The sequence below is a fragment of the Catharus ustulatus genome, chromosome 10 (genome assembly GCF_009819885.2).
Source record: "Catharus ustulatus isolate bCatUst1 chromosome 10, bCatUst1.pri.v2, whole genome shotgun sequence".
NCBI lineage: Eukaryota > Metazoa > Chordata > Aves > Passeriformes > Turdidae > Catharus > Catharus ustulatus.
Window position 1 is genome coordinate 24,651,397 of NC_046230.1, and position 19,504 is coordinate 24,670,900.

Genomic DNA, 19,504 nt, shown 5'->3' on the forward strand with positions numbered 1-19,504 from the left:
CCTCCCCTCAGCGCCCAACACCCAAGATGGCGGCGGCGCTGAGGCGGCCCCTCCTTCCCTCGCCCTTCCCGCGCTGCGTCAGCGCTCCCGCCCTCTCCCTCCCGGCCGCCATTGGCCGCGGGGCGCGCGGGGCGCAGCCAATGGGCGGCGGCTCCCAGAGCGAGGCTGGCCGTGTTTCCCCTCCCTCCCTCCTCGCTCGCCCCGTCCCTTCCCCCGCTCGGCGGCACCGGCGCGTTCGGGCCGCCGGCACCGGCCCGGGCCCGCTCCGACCCGCCCCGCTCCGGGCCCCGCTCCTGCCCTGCGCACCGCGCCCGGCCGCGCTCCGGGCTCCGCCAGCCGGCCCCGCAGCGGCGCCCACCTCGCCCCGGCCCTTCCCGGCTCGCTGAGGCCGCGAGCGGGCCCCGCCGGGCCCCCGGCGCGCTCGGGCCCGGGCGGAGGCGGAGGGGCCACGCTCCTCCCTGGCCGCCCCCGCCATGGCCGACAACGAGAAGCTGGACAACCAGCGCCTCAAGAACTTCAAGAACAAAGGCCGCGACCTGGAGGTGAGCGCGGCGGGGCCCGGCCGCGGCCCTGAGGCGCGGGGAGGCGGGAGGAGCGGCAGGGGAGGCCGGGCCGGGAGGGAGGAAGGAGCCGCCGAGGCCGCGCCGAGCGCCGGGCGCGGCCGGGCCTGCGGGAGCCCAGCGAGGGGCAGCGGCCGCGCCCGGCCCGGGCTGCTCGGGGGCTGCTCCGGGGGTGCTCGGTGGGTGCTCCGGGGGTGCTCGGGCCCGAGGGGTTCGGCCCGGCCACAGGGGCTCTGCTTTAGGGTGGGTTCGCTGGAATTCCTGCAGGAGCCACCTCTCCGAGCAGCCCCTAAAAGCCTGAGTCAGGATTAGGGCCCAGTTGCTGCGTGTCTCCAGGATACCTAGTTAAATAAATAACGCCCTAAGCTTTTTAGCAAGATAATTTATTTTTTTAATTCTTCTTTCCTCTCCCCCCCTTTTTAAATTTTTTATGTATTTCTGTTTTCTGTTCACACAGTTCAGAAACAGTTCTGGCTTGTAGCACAGAACCCCTGAACTTTTTGGTAGCTCAATTATTTCAGCAGTGAAGGTGCTGCCTAAATCAGCAGGATGTATAATTAACTTGGGGTTTGCTTGAGAAATTGTCAGATTTTAAAACTAAGTATCAATCCTCGCCTTTAAACACTCGGCCCAGCTGATTGGAGTTTAAAATTCTCAGTACAGGGTTCTGGGCAAGAATTTTGGCTTTCTCATGGCTGCTCTTTACTAGCCTCGTTTTCCATAATATTCCAGCCTTTTATATGAATACATTCCAATGTTTCAAAAGTAAAAACTCCTTTATGTCCCTGTATTAATTAAAACATCAGCCAAGTTTCCCAGAAGTCTGCAACACCTGGCTTTTTAACATGTCCAATTAGATTAATAAAACAGTTGATTGTTCAATTATGTCCAAACTTTTAGCAAAAATATTGGGAGTGGGAGTAATTAGTCACTCTGTTTGCTAACAGAGTTGTGAGGTTGGTTGGTAACCCCTTGCCTTGGATATTAATTTCTTTTTATATAAACTTTGTAACCACTGAATAGACAATTGTAGGAAGGCACCTTTAGGAATGCACACAGCACGTGCTATTCCAGTGAAAAATGGGATTCATGAGAAGACACAGGCTGGAGTTTGGGTGCTTTGGTGCAGAATTTTAAGGGGGAAAGGCTGAAGTGTGAAGATTCAAGATGGACACAAAGGTAACACCACGTGTGAGTGTGTCAGAAGGCAGGGAACCTCTTCAATCTTTTTTTTTTTCATTTGCTGCAGCACTAAAACGCCTTTTTCCCCAGTCCAAACCCACTGCAGGGCCGTGTTAAATTTTAGAGAGTGACATTTATCCAGCAAATCCTGGAGCACACGCCTGCTCCCTAAAATAACCACGGTGCAGGGCTATTTTTCATACAATAGCTCAGGCTGCTGGCTGTCCTTGCTGCTCATGAGCTGCTCACACATCTCAATTCATCAGGGAATTGCTGGTGCCCACTCTGAGCCAGGACACCCCCAAAATCCATCCTGCAGGGCTCTTTGGGCAGAAAGTTGTGTATTGATATCATGGAGGAAGCCAACATTTGATCTTTATCTCCTTCACTCCTCCCCCTTTTTATCTCTGCTGAAATTCTGGTTGGCCCTGGGTTGTTTTTACAAAACCATCTTTTTTTTTTTTCAAATTTTTCCATGACAGTTTACCCCTAGAGAAATTAGAAATTACCCCAATTTTGGTGAATGCCAAATGAAGGGATTTTTAGAGGGTTAGGAAAGGTTGCCATGCTGTGAATTGCAAACTTCCTAAAAATGTTATCTCTTAATTCCATGTGCTCACATCAGCCCATTGACAGTTCCAGTGCCAGCAGTTTGTCACATTCCAGCTTTTACATATTCACAGGAAGACCAGAATTAGGGAATTTCCTACATTTTATCCCTCAAAGTACCAAACATTTATTCACCTTTTTGGATACTTAAGTATAAGTTGGATTTGGTTTTTTTTTCCCCCAATATGCTTCTAAAAATACAATTTCTACCCTGGAAAAAAAAAAAAGAGGGAAAAAATAAATAAACCCCAACACAAGCACTTGTTTTACATAAGATATTTGACAAAATAAATAAAATAAAAGTTTTTAATAGTGGGAGAGCAGTCATTTGGAGCTGAGGCAGCATCTCTGGGAGGAATTTAAGATTTCTGGCCAGGAATTTAAGATTTCTTGCAACATTTTTTTAGGGTCTTCAAGATTTTAAAGCTGTGGGGGAAAATAGAATTGGTTCAGCACAAAGAAGAGACTTTAAAAGTGCAGAAGTGGCCACAGATTTCCACTTTAACCTCCAACCCAAAATGTCACTTGAGGAAGGGCTTATCTGGACTCTGCTATTAAATTATGCAAATGCTTATCCATTAGGGAGCAGGGTAAGGTGACTTTTTCAGCTTGTGTCTTCAGTGAGGAACTGGTTTTACTGGGACTTTTTTTTTCCCCCTTGCATGAGAAAGAAATTTTATTGTGGGGATGGCTGTGCTGACACCCAGGCCAGCTTTATTTTTAATAGATCTTGGAATTAAATACCAAGTCTTTACTATTCAAAGGCCAGATAAGTGCAAATTGTTCATTGTGTCTGTGCTAGAGTTTTCTGAGCAATTTGAGTTTAAACAATGCCTTTTTAATCTGCATTTAGGGATCTTGATTTGGGAAGGTTTGCTGAGTTTTGGGGTGTTTTATTTGCTTCATTTTCTTTCACCTGGTGATTCAACATTTCATTTTCTCTTGGTGATTGTTCCATGCAACATTGCAATCTGAGTGACATTTAGAGGTTTTGTTTTTAAAAATGAAATAAAAAATATCTCCTGCATTTTATTTCTCTGGAAATCCTGGAAGAATCTGCTGAATCTTTTCTCACCTGGCAGGAGATTAAGGATTGCTTGAACAGTGCCAGCACAGGAGAGGTGTTAAATAAAGATTTCTGCTCTGCAATTGAGAGATGCATGAAGGGAAATGATGATAATTCCATGATGCAGAGCACTTCAAAACTAATTTTGGAGCAGCCATTGCATCAAGATGCTTGAAGATCAGTAATATCAGGATTTTAAGAGCTGCCAGCATCATTCACTGGACTTTAAAAATCCCAATATATTTGAGAACAGCCAGGAAGCTCCAGGGGAGTGAAGGAAAGAAGGAAAGGTGGTGGTGTGAGATATATTGAATATTACAGGTACTTTAAAGCTTTTCTGTATCCCACACAAAATAGTCTGCTTGGGATTAAATATGGAAGAAGTGAAGGAGAGCAGGAATTTCACTGAGAGAGATAAAAATAGGTTCCTTTAAGCTGACTTGGAGTTCTGTGGTGAAGCTCATCCATCTTGTCACTTTGAAATGATACTGAGATATTTGTTTAAGGCATTTTCTGTGCCATGCACAGCTTCTCCAGGAAAAATGGAATGTCATATTGATTTTTATTTTTTTATCTGGATCTCAGACTCCCATTTCATTCTGAAGTGGGAAGTGTTGCTGAGATGTGATTTCTGGGGCTATCTTGGGTTGGCTTTATGATCCCAGAGTGTTTTTATCAGTGATCTTGAGATTTCATTGCTCCAGTTTGGAATTGAGACAGGATTTGTATAGGAGGGGAATAAAGGTTGGAGTAGGGCCTGAATCACTGGTTATAACTGAGAAAAGTCTGTTTTCACATGTCTGTTCCCTGTGGGGTGGCTTTTGTTTTTATTTGGCATCCCAGACCACACTGGTGCTGGTAGCAGCTTCCTAGGAAGGAAGGAAGGAAGGATGGCACAACCAACTCATTTGTTATTTACAGTAACTGTTGACTTTGCAGTTCCCCAACAGAAACAATGTGCCTTTGGAAAGCATTCCCAAAGTTCTACAGTTACTCCTGAGCTGTCACTCCTTCCTGTTGGAGGTGTACAAATGGGCTGGAATATTTTATACCAGCAAAAAAAAACCAGAACACCCACCCAGGAGTGACCACAGGCTGAGTCCTGATCCCTTCAGGGAAGGAGCAGAGGGCAGGATCTCATTCCAGGAGTGTTTGGGATCTCATTCCAGGAGTGTTTGGGATCTCATTCCAGGAGTGTTTGGGATCCCAGTGCAGGTGTGTTTGGGATCCCAGTGCAGGTGTGTGTGGGATCTCATTCCAGGAGTGTTTGGGATCCCAGTGCAGGTGTGTTTGGGCTCCCATTCCAGGTGTATTTAGGGTCTCATTCCATGTGTGTGTGGGATCTCATTCCAGGTGTATTTAGAATCCCATTGCAGGTGTGTTTAGGATCCCATTCCAGCTGTGTTTAGGATTCCATTCCAGGTGTGTGTGTGGGATCCTATTCCAGGTGTGTTTAGGGTCCTATTCCAACTGTATTTAGGATCTCATTCCAGGTTTGTTTAGTATCTCATTCCAGCTGTATTTAGGTTCCCATTCCAGCTGTATTTAGGATCTTATTCCAGCTGTATTTAGGATCCCATTTGCAGGTGTATTTGGGATCCCATTCCAGCTGTGTTTAGGATCCCATTCCAGCTGTATTTAGGATCTCATTCCAGGTTTGTTTAGTATCTCATTCCAGCTGTATTTAGGTTCCCATTCCAGCTGTATTTAGTTTCCCATTCCAGCTGTATTTAGGATCTCATTCCAACTGTGTTTAGGATCCTATTCCAGGTGTATTTAGGATCCTATTCCAGGTGTATTTAGGATCCTATTCCAGGTGTGTTTAGGGTCCTATTCCAGCTGTATTTAGGATCTCATTCCAGGTTTGTTTAGTATCTCATTCCAGCTGTATTTAGGTTCCCATTCCAGCTGTATTTAGGATCTTATTCCAGCTGTATTTAGGATCCCATTTGCAGGTGTATTTGGGATCCCATTCCAGCTGTGTTTAGGATCCCATTCCAACTGTATTGAGGTTCCCATTCCAGCTGTGTTTAGGATCCCATTCCAGCTGTATTTAGGATCCCATTCCAGGTTGGTGGATCCCAGCTGCTTGGAATGTTCCTGGTGGTGTTGTGAAAACTCCCAGATCGTCTCAGGATCCTGCAGGCATCACTAACACGAGATTTTAATGATAAGCTGAAGGGCTCAGTCATGACTAATGGTCAGAAATAGCCCTTATGATAAATCTGAAGCTAAATATAATTGAAAAAAGGAGGATGGAGGGGTGGCCATCAGAGACAGAAATAGATCAGATCATTTGATTTTTGATGTGGCAAATGACAAACAGGATCCAGTGACTGAAAGAGCCACGTGAATTCCTCACTTTCAACTGGAGCCCTTCCCGTGCTGAACTCTGCTTTCAAACCCTTTCTGGTGAGAGTGGTTTCCTGTGCAGCTGGGAGCTCCTTCAGACAGCTCAGATCTCCCCCAGAGGAGAAGGAAGAATTCCCCCCCACCCCCCATCTCTGCCCTTTGAGCTGTTTTCCAAGAGGCAGCACAAGTTATCATGACTCTGCTTGGTATTTTACTTTCTCCAGATGATTCCATCTCTGGCTGGGTGGTGATGCTGGGAAATCCCACATGGCAGAGCTGACTTCACTTCTCACTTGTGCTTTTCCTCCCAGGATGAGCAGTGCCAGGTTGACCTGTAACTATTCTGTCAACAGGCTCTGTTTACACAGAGAGTGATTTTAGTGGAGCTGGGTTTTGGTAAATTGTGCTTACACTGGTGGCTTGTCCTTCATGTGAAGGATTTTGAGATTGCAAGGTGTGCAGGCAGGAGGGAGAACATTCTTCTTGTCCCAGCAGAGGATCTTTTAAAGTCTGATCAACTGCAGATAGGATTTTTCAAGTAAAGTAAAGAATTTTCTAAATGACACATTGTAATATTTGTTACTTAGTTCTTCCTGTGTCAGCCCCAGCTTTGCTGGTGAGAACCATCCCTCTCCCAGGGCAGCTTTTGGGTGGGAATGCTGATTTTATTGCCTTGTGCTTTGGGGAAGTGTTAAAAAGTCCTGTGAGATCATCAGGGGCGTGGCACAGTTCTGCAATCTGATTATCAGAGGCTTTCCTCACATGAATTCCATCTTGGCTACTCCAGATATGGAGAGTTTGGAGAAACTCCACTGAGCATTTGAGAGCAGGAGCCTGCAGTTCCTGTGCCAGCTGTAAATTTGCAAAGCCTGGAAGTGCTGGGTGAGCTCCAGCAGTGGATCAGCTTCTCCTGGAGCTCAGGGAAACATCCTGGGGGTGATTCCTGCCTTCCCTCAGAGCTGCATCCATGGTGCTGGGGGTTTGGGCATCCCTGGGCAGTGCCAGCCTGGCAGGAATTGCTGTTCACTCTCCTGGCTCTTCCCAGGCTGCTGCTCCTGGCTTTGCCTTTTCCAGAAGCTCTCACTGGGGGGATGCTGATTTTCCCCTCAGACCATACAAAGTTCTGCCTCTTTGCATGCAGAGAAACCCTCCCTTCTTTTCCACTTTTTTCATATCTTGTAGCTCCTTCCTTTGAGGAGCTGCAGTGTTGTGCTCAGCTGAAATTTGATCTGATGAACTGCAAGTTGTGTTTGATAAAAATAATGATGCTTGACCAGTGGGGTTTGCATGCTGATCTTCAGCTCTCCTCGCTGTCCAGGAGGTTCCTTTTCCTCCTGTCCTGTGCTCAGGGATTGCAGCTTTCCCTGTCACAACCAAAATGGAATTGTTTGGAATTTTACTGTTAGAGTTCAAAGTGGAAAATAAAATCACCCCAGAGTGATTTATTTCTCTTTTTCACTGCAGTAGCACAAGCAGCAATAAACCAATTTATGTGTATTTATAACTGAATTTACCTGAGTACTGTCAGTGGCAGCTGTTAGAATATCAAAGGGTTTAATTTATAAATAATAGTTCTGGAACTCAGCTTTGCTTGCAGGGTCTCTTAGTTTGAGCTTATTTATAAAGTTATTTTTCTGTTAGATTGCCATGGTCTTTTAGATGCTTTTGATGCTGTTTTGTGCACAATTCTGTTCCATGGTTTGAGTCCTAATTCCTTGTTTCCTCAACATAAAGACTTAGGAGAGTCCTTTCCTATGAAATAACAGAAATATTGAAATTATTTCCGTTTCCTGGAGATTTCTACTTTGATGACGAAGATTAAACCCTGTGTGGAAAAGTTTTGTTCAAAGTGCATGAACTGAAATAGTTGTACAAGAACTTTTTAAATTGATCTAAATTCAGATTATGATGTTTTTTATATTGATTCTTTCCAGACTATGAGAAGACAAAGAAATGAAGTTGTTGTGGAGTTGAGAAAGGTGAGATGACCTAGCATTATTATTCTTTTATTTTATATTATTATTCTTTTATTTTATATTATTATTCTTTTATTTTATATTATTACTCTTTTATTTTATATTATTATTCTCACCAAATGGGATTTGACTTTGTTCTTACTCCAGTGAAAATATGAGAGTATTGGTTAAAAACTCAAAAGTTCTGAAGTTCTGGGAGTTCCACAACTTTTGTCCTGAAAACCAGGAGTATATCTGTAACCTAATTAAGGGAATCATTCTTGCACTTCCAGAAGTTTTTTAAGGAAGAATTCTCAAAATTTGCAGCTTCTCTGTGCAGTCCTTTCCAATTTTTTATTAATATTTAAGTGTCAGTGATGGTGTATTTAGATTTAAAACAGAAGTTTCTCTTCCTTTAACATCCCCACCCCCCCTAAATCCAAGTTTTAAAGCATTCCATCTTTTTTTTCCTCTTGCAGAACAAAAGAGATGAGCATCTCCTAAAGAGAAGGAATGTTCCTCATGAAGATATCTGTGAAGATTCTGATGCAGATGGGGACTTTAGAGTGGTAAGAATTAAACTCACAATAATTTCTGCTTTTTGCATGCTTAAAAGACATTTGGAATTTCTAAATTTCTTTTTGTCTCTGTTTTCTAGCAAAACACTTCTTTGGAAGCAATAGTACAGGTAAAAACAATTAAATTGTTTGAATGTTCTTCATGGCATGATGAGAGATGTGTGAAAAAAATCTTAATTTCTCTTATTTTAGAATGCTTCAAGTGACAACCAGGGTATTCAGTTAAGTGCTGTGCAGGCAGCAAGGTAAGAACACATTTTGCTGATTTTATTCTTATTTTATCATGCTTTTAAGGTCAGAAAACATTGCCTAGCTGAAGTGAAATTGTATTAATTGATTTTTGAAAGGAAAATAGAACTTTAAAGACATTTTGAAGTAGTGTGGATTTTGTTCCCCTGGAAATTCCTGGATTTATTAGGTGCAAACTTGCTGCTCCTCACACAGTAAAATCCAGACTTTAAAGGGCTGTAAATAAAATCTTTGGTTTTAATGCAGAAAGAGCTGAGTGTCTCCTTTGCTGGGTGGAGAAAAAGAAGCTGCAAGAGTTGGAAATTAATAACTCTGATCTTTTATTTTCTGGTGATAAACTTCCACAGGGGAGAAAACACGGAATGAAGTGGCCAATGGATGTAATGGCTTTGCTTTTCCAGTGGCTCAATAATTTCATTTTAGGGAATTATTTTTACTTAAAGAGGAGGAAACAAATCCTGTGGGAGTTCGGGAGAGGAGAGAAACACTTGGGAAGGAATTTGGTTCTTGGGGCTCCCAAACTCAACCACAGGAAGCCTTTACTGACCTGCTCCTGTGGCAGCACTGCTCCCTTTTGGAGGGAAAACTGGATTTAACAACTCCCTGCTCCTTCCAGGCAGGATTTGTCTGTAATTTGGTTTTTTTTATCATTTCCCTGCACAGGAAGCTGCTGTCCAGTGACCGCAATCCACCCATTGACGACCTAATAAAATCAGGAATATTACCAATCCTAGTGCACTGCCTTGAAAGAGATGACAAGTGAGTATTGCCAAAACTCAAAATGCTGCACCAATTCTTGCTGTCCAGCTGATGGGGATAATAATTCCTGTGGTTTTTCTTTCTCTGCAGTCCTTCCTTACAGTTTGAAGCTGCGTGGGCTCTGACAAACATTGCCTCTGGAACCTCAGAACAAACCCAGGCTGTAGTTCAATCCAGTGAGTGCTGCAGGGGGCATTTGCTTCCATCCATTTCTGGGATTTGCTTGGGAAAATCCAGGTGTTCACCTTCATTTTCTCAGGGTTTAAACCCACTTGGGTTTCCTAATGATGAGCAACAACTGGAAATTCAAAATATCTTAGAGTTGATATCTACTGGTTTGCAGTTTTCAAACTTAAAAAAAATCCCCACCAGAAATCTCAAAAAAACTTCAAACCAAACCAACCCTCTGAAAAACTCCCTGTTGGGAAGAGGGAAGGACATTCATGGACCAGAACTCCAAAATCAAGTTGAATTTAAAAACCTGTCCTTCCTATTTTGAGGCATTGAAAGGTGGGAAGGAATTGTTGTTGGAATCTGAGCTGCCAGGCCAAGCAAACTTTGTTCTGGACTCCAGGCATGTCCTGAAGCTTCTGCTGCTAAATCAGAATTAAGTGGGCAGAGTTTTTAATTGAGTGAACAAACCAGAGCTTCTCAAAGAATCAAGGATACAATGAAGTGAGTTTTTCTCAAAATTTAGGAAAAAAATACACGAAACTGATGTTGACTGCAAGATCACTTGCTTCTGCTTTTGCAAACTCAGGGTTAAGAGCCTGTGAACTTTGATATAATTTGGTTTTCACCCTTAGAGGATGTAAAATAAAATATTTTAACCTTTTTCTCCATCCTCTTCCTCTGCTAGTTGCAACCTGAGTTTTCTTTGGGAAATCTAATTAATAGATAATTTATTATCCTGATCTAGAACACTTTAAATCTCATTTATCAATGGATTGAGCACTTTTTCTGTAGATCTGTATTGCACTCTGTTAGTCAATTTAATAACTGTGACATCTGAAATTATGATTTATTTCAATTTAAAATATGGTCTGTTATTTCTGCATAAAAATTTATTAATCTGCTTGCTGGAGATGTTTTTTCTCCTTGCATACAGACACTGTAAATACCTTTATTTAGCAGGAAATGAGAATCCTGCTGATCTGTTGTTTCTCTAGTCAACACTTGGTTTAAATTAAGAAAAAAATTTAACTAAAAATTTTGAATTTCTCCTGAAATATTTTGAATAAATGGGTTCCTTACAGACTGAGCTGTTATTTAAGCAGGCACCTCAGTGCTGGGGGAGAATAAAACAGGATCAAATATGGAAATGTGGATTCCTGAATTCCCACCCCATTCCTGCTCATTCTCCAGTTGCTTCATTTGAGTGGCAGAGTTTGGTCCTTGCTGTTACTTTGCACTTGGGTCTGGTGCATAACTTAGCAGAGAATTTCTCAATTCAATAAATGGAACTAAATTTGGATCCTGACAAGCTTCAGTAAACTCAAGACTTGCAAACAAATGAAATGTCAAGGGTTTCATATTCTCAAGTGCAGCAAAACAAGAATTATTGCAGTGTTTTATTTTAATATCACCTGGGAAATTAGTGAAGCTTTGACCAGCCCTTAACAGGAAAAAAATATCTCATGTGAGAGTTAATTCTGTGAATTATTTGCTCTTTTGAGATGCATTTTTAACCATTTCCCTGGGTTCTTTTGGTGCCTTTCAGATGCTGTGCCACTCTTCCTGAGACTGCTGCATTCACCTCATCAAAATGTTTGTGAGCAAGCAGTGTGGGCTTTAGGAAATATCATAGGTGGGTGTTCCTCACCACCCCTGGGGATGTTTATTAGTGATTGGAAATTCTGTCAGGGAATCTTCAGGGCTTTGTTGGGCTCTCACTGCTCTTGGGGATCTGGTGTTGTCTATCATTCCTTTCTTTACCCACCACCATAAATCTGTAAATATGGGAGGTTTTCTGTTAAAATCTGTAATGATGGAAGGAATGTTTTCTGTTAAAATCTGTAAATATCCCTGGGATGTTTTCTGATGAAATCTCTACATGATGGGAGATTTTCTGTAAAATCTGTAAACATCCTTGGGAGGTTTTTTGTTAAAATCTGTACATGATGGGATGTTTTCTATTACAATCTCTCCATGATTGGATATTTTCTGTTGATGGGATGTTTTTGTTAAGTCTCTCCATGATGGGATATTTTCTGTTAATGGGATGTTTTTAATTAAAATCTCTCCATGATGGGATATTTTCTATTGATGGGATGTTTTTGTTAAGTCTCTCCATGATGAGATATTTTCTGTTAATGGGATGTTTCCTGTTCTGGTCTCTCCATGATTGAATATTTTCTGTTAATGGGATGTTTTTGTTCAGGTCTCTCCATGATGGGATATTTTCTGTTGATGGGCTATTTCCTGTTCAAGTCTCTCCTTATGGATATTTTGTGTTCAAACCCCTGTGCTTGTTGTCCCCAGGTGATGGACCCCAGTGTAGAGATTATGTCATTAGCCTTGGAGTAGTGAAGCCACTGCTGTCCTTCATCAGCCCCTCCATCCCCATCACCTTCCTCAGGAATGTCACCTGGGTCATGGTCAACCTGTGCCGCCACAAAGACCCCCCGCCCCCGATGGAGACCATCCAGGAGGTCTGGGGTGGGCTGGGGTGGCCTTGGGGTTGGGATGGGGCTGGGGTGGGGCTGGGGTTGGAATTGGGATGGGGCTGGGATTGGGTTGGGATGGGGCTGGGATTGAGTTGGGATGGGGTTGGGATGAGTTTGGGATTGGGGTTGGGATGAGTTTGGGATTGTGGTGAGGCTGGGATTGGGTTGTGGTGAGATTGGGATATGATTGTGGTGGGATTGAGATATGATCAGGATATGATTGGGATATGCTTGTGGTGGAATTGGGATATGATTGGGGTATCACTGGGATATCATTGGAATATCATTGGGGTACCATTGGAGTGTCATTGGGGAATCATTGGGATGTCACTTCACTGGGATGTCATTGGGATGTCACTGGGATGTCATTGTGATGAGATTGCTCTGCACTGGGCTTGGGTTTGGCTGCTTTCAAAATAACCCCAGGTGTTTCTGAAAGCAGAATAGAAATATGATAAATATAAATAATATAATAAATAATATTATATATTATCAATACAAATATTTATATTTATATATAATATACCTTTTCCCCCTCAGATCCTGCCAGCACTCTGTGTTCTAATTCACCACACAGATGTAAATGTGAGTGACCTCTCCTAAAGCCACTTCCAGCTTCTGCTGTAGTAGAAGTTCAGGTTTTTTTAAAAAAAACTAAAATAGTTTTTCTATACATAAAATAACTAAAATCTGTGATGTTCCCTTTGATTAGGGCAAACTTCTTTGGCTAACTATTAACTGCTTGTTATAAAATACTGATGTTATTTTTAAGCAGTGATGTTTTTTCCTTGATATTTCTGGCTTTGCAAGGGTTTATTTGCATGGACTTTCCCTGCACTTATTTTTATAAATTTTATATTTATACTTTATATTAGACTTTATATTTATAAATATAAACTTGATATAAAACTACATTTTATTTTTATTTCTGTGGGCATTCATTCACAGAAATACAGGAATTTTTTTGCCTAGCACTTAAATTTGAAAATGAAAATGAGTGTGAATGAAAGAAAAGTCAGTGTCTGCTGCACGTGTGAAATGTCAGGGTTAGCTGTAATTTCTGAGGTGTTTTAATTATGAAATTATTTAATAGTGAAGTAAATGAGCAAAACTTTATTGAAATTATAGAATAAGTCAGCTTTTTGTCTGAACATAAATCAGAATTTAAGATTAATTCTTTACTTCTTAAAGAAATTGTAGCTGAGTTAATGGCAACAGTGCTGTACAAAAAATTATATTGATTTTACTATTGTGTAGTAGTGATGTGGTGTAATTCCTTGTCTCTGGCAGATTTTGGTGGACACAGTCTGGGCTCTCTCCTATCTCACGGACGCTGGCAACGAGCAGATCCAGATGGTGATAGACTCTGGAATTGTCCCTCACTTGGTTCCTCTCCTCAGCCACCAGGAAGTCAAAGTCCAGGTGAGTTTGGATCTGCCCCACAAACTGCTGCTACAGAAAATGTTTGCTTTTAAACCCTTAAAATTAAATTTTTAAAAACAAAATTTTAAAAATATTTTTTACTGTATGCTGCAACATTTGCATGAAAATTTTGATGTGCATAAAACTTCTGATGTAGAAATGTTGTTGTGAAAGGAAATGTTTTGTTTTCAGACAGCTGCACTCAGAGCTGTGGGGAACATTGTCACTGGCACCGATGAGCAGACACAGGTTGTCCTCAACTGTGAAGCTCTCTCACATTTCCCAGCACTTCTGACACATCCCAAAGAAAAAATTAATAAGGTGAGCAACACCAGGGATTTACCTGATTGGTAACTTTGGTATTTGACTGTGCAGTGTCATAAAGATGTGAATAATTGACTCCTTCCACCAGTTCATGACAAATTTCAGCAAACACTGATTTTTTTTTTTTCTGGAAATTAATGTCCACAGGGAAATGTCTTAGGAGCTGCAGATTTGTGCTTGACAGGAATGTCAATATAGGAAATCAGAGCTTTCTCTTCAAAACTGGAGCTCTCCATGGGTGAAATGTCACCTCAATTAGCCTGGCTCTCTGGGAAGTGATGACACAGAGATAATTGGCTGTGTTTGCATGGAGTGTGTGAGCCAGGGCTGGGGTGGGGGGGTGTGTGTGTGTGTTTGAGGGGGATGTTGGGGGCTCTCCTGGGGGCACTGATGGCAGTGCTGAGCCAGGAGTGCATCTGAGGCGTGTTGGGCACCTCTGGGGCCCCTCTGCAACACTGCCAGTGATTAAAGCCCCAAAAAAAACCCACCAGGAGAGCCCCAGGCAGCCAAATCTCTCAGGGTCACCAGTGGTCCTGTGATCTGATCTCAGAGAGGCAGGGAGGGAAGGGGGAACATTGCTGGCTCTGATTTGGAGAGAAATTCTCAGCTAGAAAAGTTCTGATTCAGGGAGGTTGAGAAGGGAGAGTTTCTAGGAAGGGAGACATCCTAACTGTTATGGGGTTTTAAAAGGTTGATAACTCTGAATGCACTTAAAGTGATATTTAAAACTGTTACTTATGGATTAAAATGTAGATTCCTACAGGTGAGAGCTCTGAATTTAATTCAGGGAGGGGCTGCTGGGGAAGAGATCTGTTCTTGCTCTCACTGCCTGGGAGCAGAATGGGCATAAAGAGTCACAAACTCCAGAGTGTTGTTAAAAATCAATGAATTAATAATGCTGCATTTTCCTGAAGCTGAGAAGAGACATTATGAAGGAGGTAAAGAATTGTCTCCTGCACTGCCATGTCTGGAATCCAGGGTTTGCACAGGATTTGTCAGGCATTTTAGGCAGCAGCTGAAACCTGCTTGAAGCAGTGCTGGAAGCAATCAGAAGTGCTCATTTGGCATTTTCTGCCTCCAAACAATTTTTCCATTTAATTGGAAGTATTTGGAAGCTGGTAACAGTGAAAGGCTGAGGGGTCTTGTGGAGTGTCCTGAGTGAGATTGGCTCTTTGGTTTGTCTTAGCAAGAATTCAGCTCTGCTGATTGAGTGCTTGGTTGTGTTTGAGGCTGGCCAGTTGCAGTGGATATAAATGATGCAGAATCCTCCTGTAAATTAATTTTTAATTTTTTTTTTGTTTTATTTTGCAGGAAGCAGTGTGGTTCCTATCTAACATCACTGCAGGAAACCAGCAGCAAGTTCAGGCAGTAATAGATGCAAACCTTGTTCCAATGATAATCCATCTTCTAGATAAGGTCAGATCCCAAGGATTGGTGTTGGGCCTTCAAACCCTGCAGTTCCCAGCTGTTGGGTGTTGGTGTCTTTTAAAAAGTGACTCCCCAGATCACTCTGTGCTGCCAAGGATCTGCTGTGGCAGAAGGAGGAACAGCTGAAAAATGAGGGAATTCTTTAAGGGAAAAGACAACACAGAGCTGGACACAAACAGCTCAGTTAATTGCTAATTGATTGATCTGTGAGAAGAGTTTGGAGACTTTTCCAGGGAATCCCAGCCCTGAGCTGGAGCAGCCCTGCAGTGTGTGCAGGCTTTTATCAGAGCTGTCCCTGCAGGGTGTGACTGCAGCTGATAAAAACTGCAGGGTGCAGTGCTGCAGCTCCTGTTTCTGTGAGGTAAACAGAGCTCTTTCTTTGCCCTGGAAGAGCAATTGCAAACCCTGCTTGGAGGGAAGGGATGAACACAGAGACTCAAACAGGAGGGGATTTATTTGTTACTCTCACAGAAAGCTGCTACAGTGACCCTGTGCAGAGGGGACTGTAACAGATGCAGCTTTTGTGGGAATCCTGCCTGACACAGAGCCTGCAATGACTGTTCCTGTCTCTGCTTGTGCTTTCAGGGGGATTTTGGGACTCAGAAAGAAGCTGCTTGGGCAATAAGCAACTTAACAATCAGTGGGAGAAAAGACCAGGTGAGTCCAGCTTGGAGAAAGCTTCCATTTGCTGACTGGGGAGTGCTGGGCTCTGTTCCTTCACTCCCTTCTCCACATGGGATTGAAGAGTTTCCCTTCCCTTGTTTCTGGGGTCACCTGGGATCAGGAGCATCCCTGGGGGTTTGGGATGGGTGACTTCAGTCAGGCTCTGATGGGATTCTCAAACATTCCACTTTTTTTTTGTCCTTTTTTCCCAACCATAAGATGTGATAATTAAAAGGACAGGAACCACCAAGTACACAAATCTCTTGTAAGCCCAGAGTATGAGATCTGTGGCTTCACTCTGAAAAATTCAGTGTTTGCTCCTTGGGTGTTGTAAATCTCAAACCTATCCATAATTTAATACCCAGATGTTACCTTTGCTCCAAAAAGGGATTTCTGAAGTGGCCACTGCAGGGTGCTCTGGACTGGGTGGGTGACACTGAGGGCTTGGATTGCTGGGCTGTGTTTACTGCTGCCACATTCCTGCTCTAACTCTTGGCTTTTCCCCCCTCAGGTGGCTTACTTAATTCAACAAAATGTAATTCCTCCCTTTTGCAATTTGCTGACAGTAAAAGATGCACAAGTTGTGCAAGTGGTTCTGGATGGACTAAGTAATATTTTAAAAATGGCTGAAGAGGAAGCAGAAACCATAGCCAACCTTATAGAGGAGTGTGGAGGTAGGAACAGCAGGATGCTCACAACTTTGCCAGGATTGCTGCTGTGGCATCCTGCTTGTGTTGGGTTTATTGGTGGCACAGATATTTTAAAATACCAAAGTGATGGCTGGGAGGGGAAAAGAGGAGTTTGTGCCAAAACTCTGCTTGTCAGAGCTTCAGAAAGATTTCTGTGTACTGAACATCTGTTTATTTATATAAAATATTTATAAACATGCCAGGTGGGTTTAACAGCATTATTCATAACCAGATGATTCATAACTCTGGTCCCAGATGTATTTTGAATTTCTTTGTTGGAATCTGTTTACCCTGAATTTGGTGTTCTGAGATCTCTCGTGTGTTGCTTGCAGGCCTGGAGAAAATTGAACAACTACAAAACCATGAAAATGAAGACATCTACAAACTGGCTTATGAGATCATTGATCAGTTCTTCTCTTCAGATGATGTGAGTGCAGTTCCCTGCTGTGTGCTCAGTGGTTTTATTTATTAATCTGCTTCAGGAGAGGGGCAGCAGCCCCAGGGCTGCTCTGGGACACTTGCTGGGCCCAGGGAAGAAGGAGCCCTTGTGTGAACCTGTTGTGTCTCCTGCCATTGCTCATGGTGAGGCACCTAAAGAAGATCTGCTGCCTAATTTAAGGCTCATCTCTAGGGATTAAAATCCCAGGCTGTGAATAGTTCCCTTAACTCTCAGCTTGACATTTCCCATTTGATAAGCTCCCTGCTGACTCCAGGGCTGAGGCTGCTGCTTAAGAAACAAAGTAGTTGGAATATTTGAGAATATTTGAAGAATTCCAGGGGTGGAATGTGCTGATCAGGAACCTTGTTTCCATTTCAAGCATGGAACATAAATCAAAGGCTGATTTTTTTTTTTTTTTGTGCACTTTCAGTCTCAGGAGTTCATTGCAGAGAGGGGAAGGGCAGCCCTGGCAGTCTGGGCCATGCAGGGAGGGTTTTCTGCTGGTTTGAGCTGCAGAAGTTCAGCTGCATTCACTTGGGAGTTCACTCTGATGTGAACAATAAGATCCAAGTCTTGTTTAGCAACTCAACTTTGGCATTTCCAGCTGGACTTGGGATTTAATCCAATGTCAGTTTGGCTTAGTGGTGCTGGTGTTCCCCTAAGAACTGAGACAGTTTCTGAGACTGCCAGAAGGTTTTCCAGAGGAGAAAATGGTGTCAGCAAGAGGGTTTGGGGTGCCATGGAGCATTCCCTGACAAATAGGACCTAAAACATTTGGGTTTAAATAATTTACAGTAATTTCACCATTATAAGCCGCACCATTTTGACTAAAATTTTGGTCCGAACCCAAAGTGCGGCTTATAATCAGGTGCGGTTTAAATATGGACAAAGAAGGAAAAGTTGCTGTTTTGGTTTGGAGGACAGGTGTGTGCTGAGAAAGGCAGGAGCTTCTCTTTGAAATGGAGAATGGAAACCCCCTCCCTCCAAATTATTATAATTTTGAAATCAAGGGACTCTCAGGCAAAGATATGGGAATTAGGAATAACAGTTCTTTACTAGGGAAATTAAAATAGAAATACAGCACTACAAAGAACAAACCCCAAACCCTGACACAGTCAGAGTACAGCCTGACACCCGTCAGGCAGGGTGTTGGCAGCAGTCCCATTCCATGGTGGCTGCATCCTCCTGCAGTGACAGATGTGGCTCAGCTGGAGCAGTGCTCCTGTACAAGGTGCAGTTTCCCTCCCAAGCTCCAGTGGGGATGTGGAGAAATCCGGTTTTCCTCTGGAGTCCAGTGGAGAAAGGGGCTCCCTTAGTGTCCCAAAACCTCTGTTTTTATCTTGGTAAGAAATGTTGGGCTCTTCCCCCTGGCTGGAGCAACTCCCAATGGGATGCAGTAATTTTATCAGTGCCACAGTGGGACTCAATGGCCATGAGCAGAAAATGACTGGCTGGAGGAAGGATGGGCTGTGAAAAGATAAAGAACACTGCCCCAGCTGGTTTATAAACCATGGCCATGAACAGGAGATATCCCATGAGATAAAGAACACTGCCCCAGCTGGTTTCAATGGATGCCCATTAGCAGAATATCTCCCACAGAGATCAGGATCACTGCCCCCACCCTCAACAGATGGTGATAGAACAGACACCTTTTATCACACTCTGTAATGGAATGTGCAGTTTTTAGGGCTCCTGAGGAGGGAGGAGTGGCTGTGTCCTGCTCACAGAGTTCCCCTTGCATTGCAGATTGATGAAGATCCAAGCCTCGTTCCGGAAGCGATCCAAGGCGGAACGTTTGGTTTCAATTCATCTGCCAACGTACCAGCAGAAGGGTTCCAGTTTTAGAGTGGTATTTTGGAAGTTTAGGTCCAATGCAGCACTGAATAAAAAAAAAAAAAAAGGTTTGATCCATCAATCTTGGCTCATGGGATCCGCTGCTGCATTAAATCGGGAACGTAAATGTGAAGATTTCATTTGGAATCCCAGAAAAGCCCAAATGAAGTCACGATGGCGAGTGGGTGCGAGTGAGAATGAGTGGCAAAATGTAATGACAAAACTTCACACTGAATGCTTCTTTAGATTGTTCAAAGAAAAAAAAAAGGGCTACAGGTCACAGATCTCGAGTGCCTGAGAAGGAACACCGAGCTCCTGGAGCAGCGGGGGGGCCGCACACCTCTCATCATCAGCATCCAGAGCAGAGAGCAGCCAGGCCTGGCTCTGCAGCCCCCGCCCTGAGCGGGGAGTGAGTGAGTGTCTGCACCCTGGCCAGCATGCAGCGAGTGTGAGCACCCCTGCAGCGAGCGTGTGCACCCCTGCAGTGATTGTGTGCCACCCTGGGAGTGAGAGCGAGTGTGAGCACCCCTGCAGTGAGTGTGTGCACCCCTGCAGTGAGTGTGTGCCACCCTGGGAGTGAGAGTGAGTGTCTGCACCCCTGCAGCGAGTGTGTGCACCCCTGCAGTGTGAGTGTCTGCTCCCCTGCAGTGATTGTGAGTGTGTGCACCCCTGCAGTTAGAGCGAGTGTGAGCACTCCTGCAGTGAGTGTGTGCCACCCTGGGAGTGAGTG

General features: G+C 43.6%; 1 protein-coding gene and 1 non-coding gene across 2 annotated transcripts; both read left to right on the plus strand.

Moving 5' to 3' along the window:
- Positions 1-415: 415 nt before the first annotated feature.
- Positions 416-18,856, plus strand: KPNA4 (karyopherin subunit alpha 4). The gene is made up of 17 exons (XM_033069114.2): positions 416-542; positions 7,704-7,748; positions 8,204-8,293; positions 8,383-8,412; positions 8,495-8,547; positions 9,215-9,310; positions 9,401-9,486; positions 11,031-11,117; positions 11,792-11,961; positions 12,517-12,561; positions 13,267-13,398; positions 13,591-13,719; positions 15,034-15,138; positions 15,736-15,807; positions 16,325-16,487; positions 16,835-16,929; positions 18,688-18,856. The coding sequence occupies exons 1-17, from the start codon at positions 474-476 to the stop codon at positions 18,784-18,786; spliced, it is 1,566 nt and encodes a 521-aa protein (XP_032925005.1). The 5' UTR covers positions 416-473; the 3' UTR covers positions 18,787-18,856.
- On the plus strand, positions 13,993-14,271 carry LOC117001131. Its single transcript, XR_004418931.1, has one exon.
- Positions 18,857-19,504: the final 648 nt, after the last annotated feature.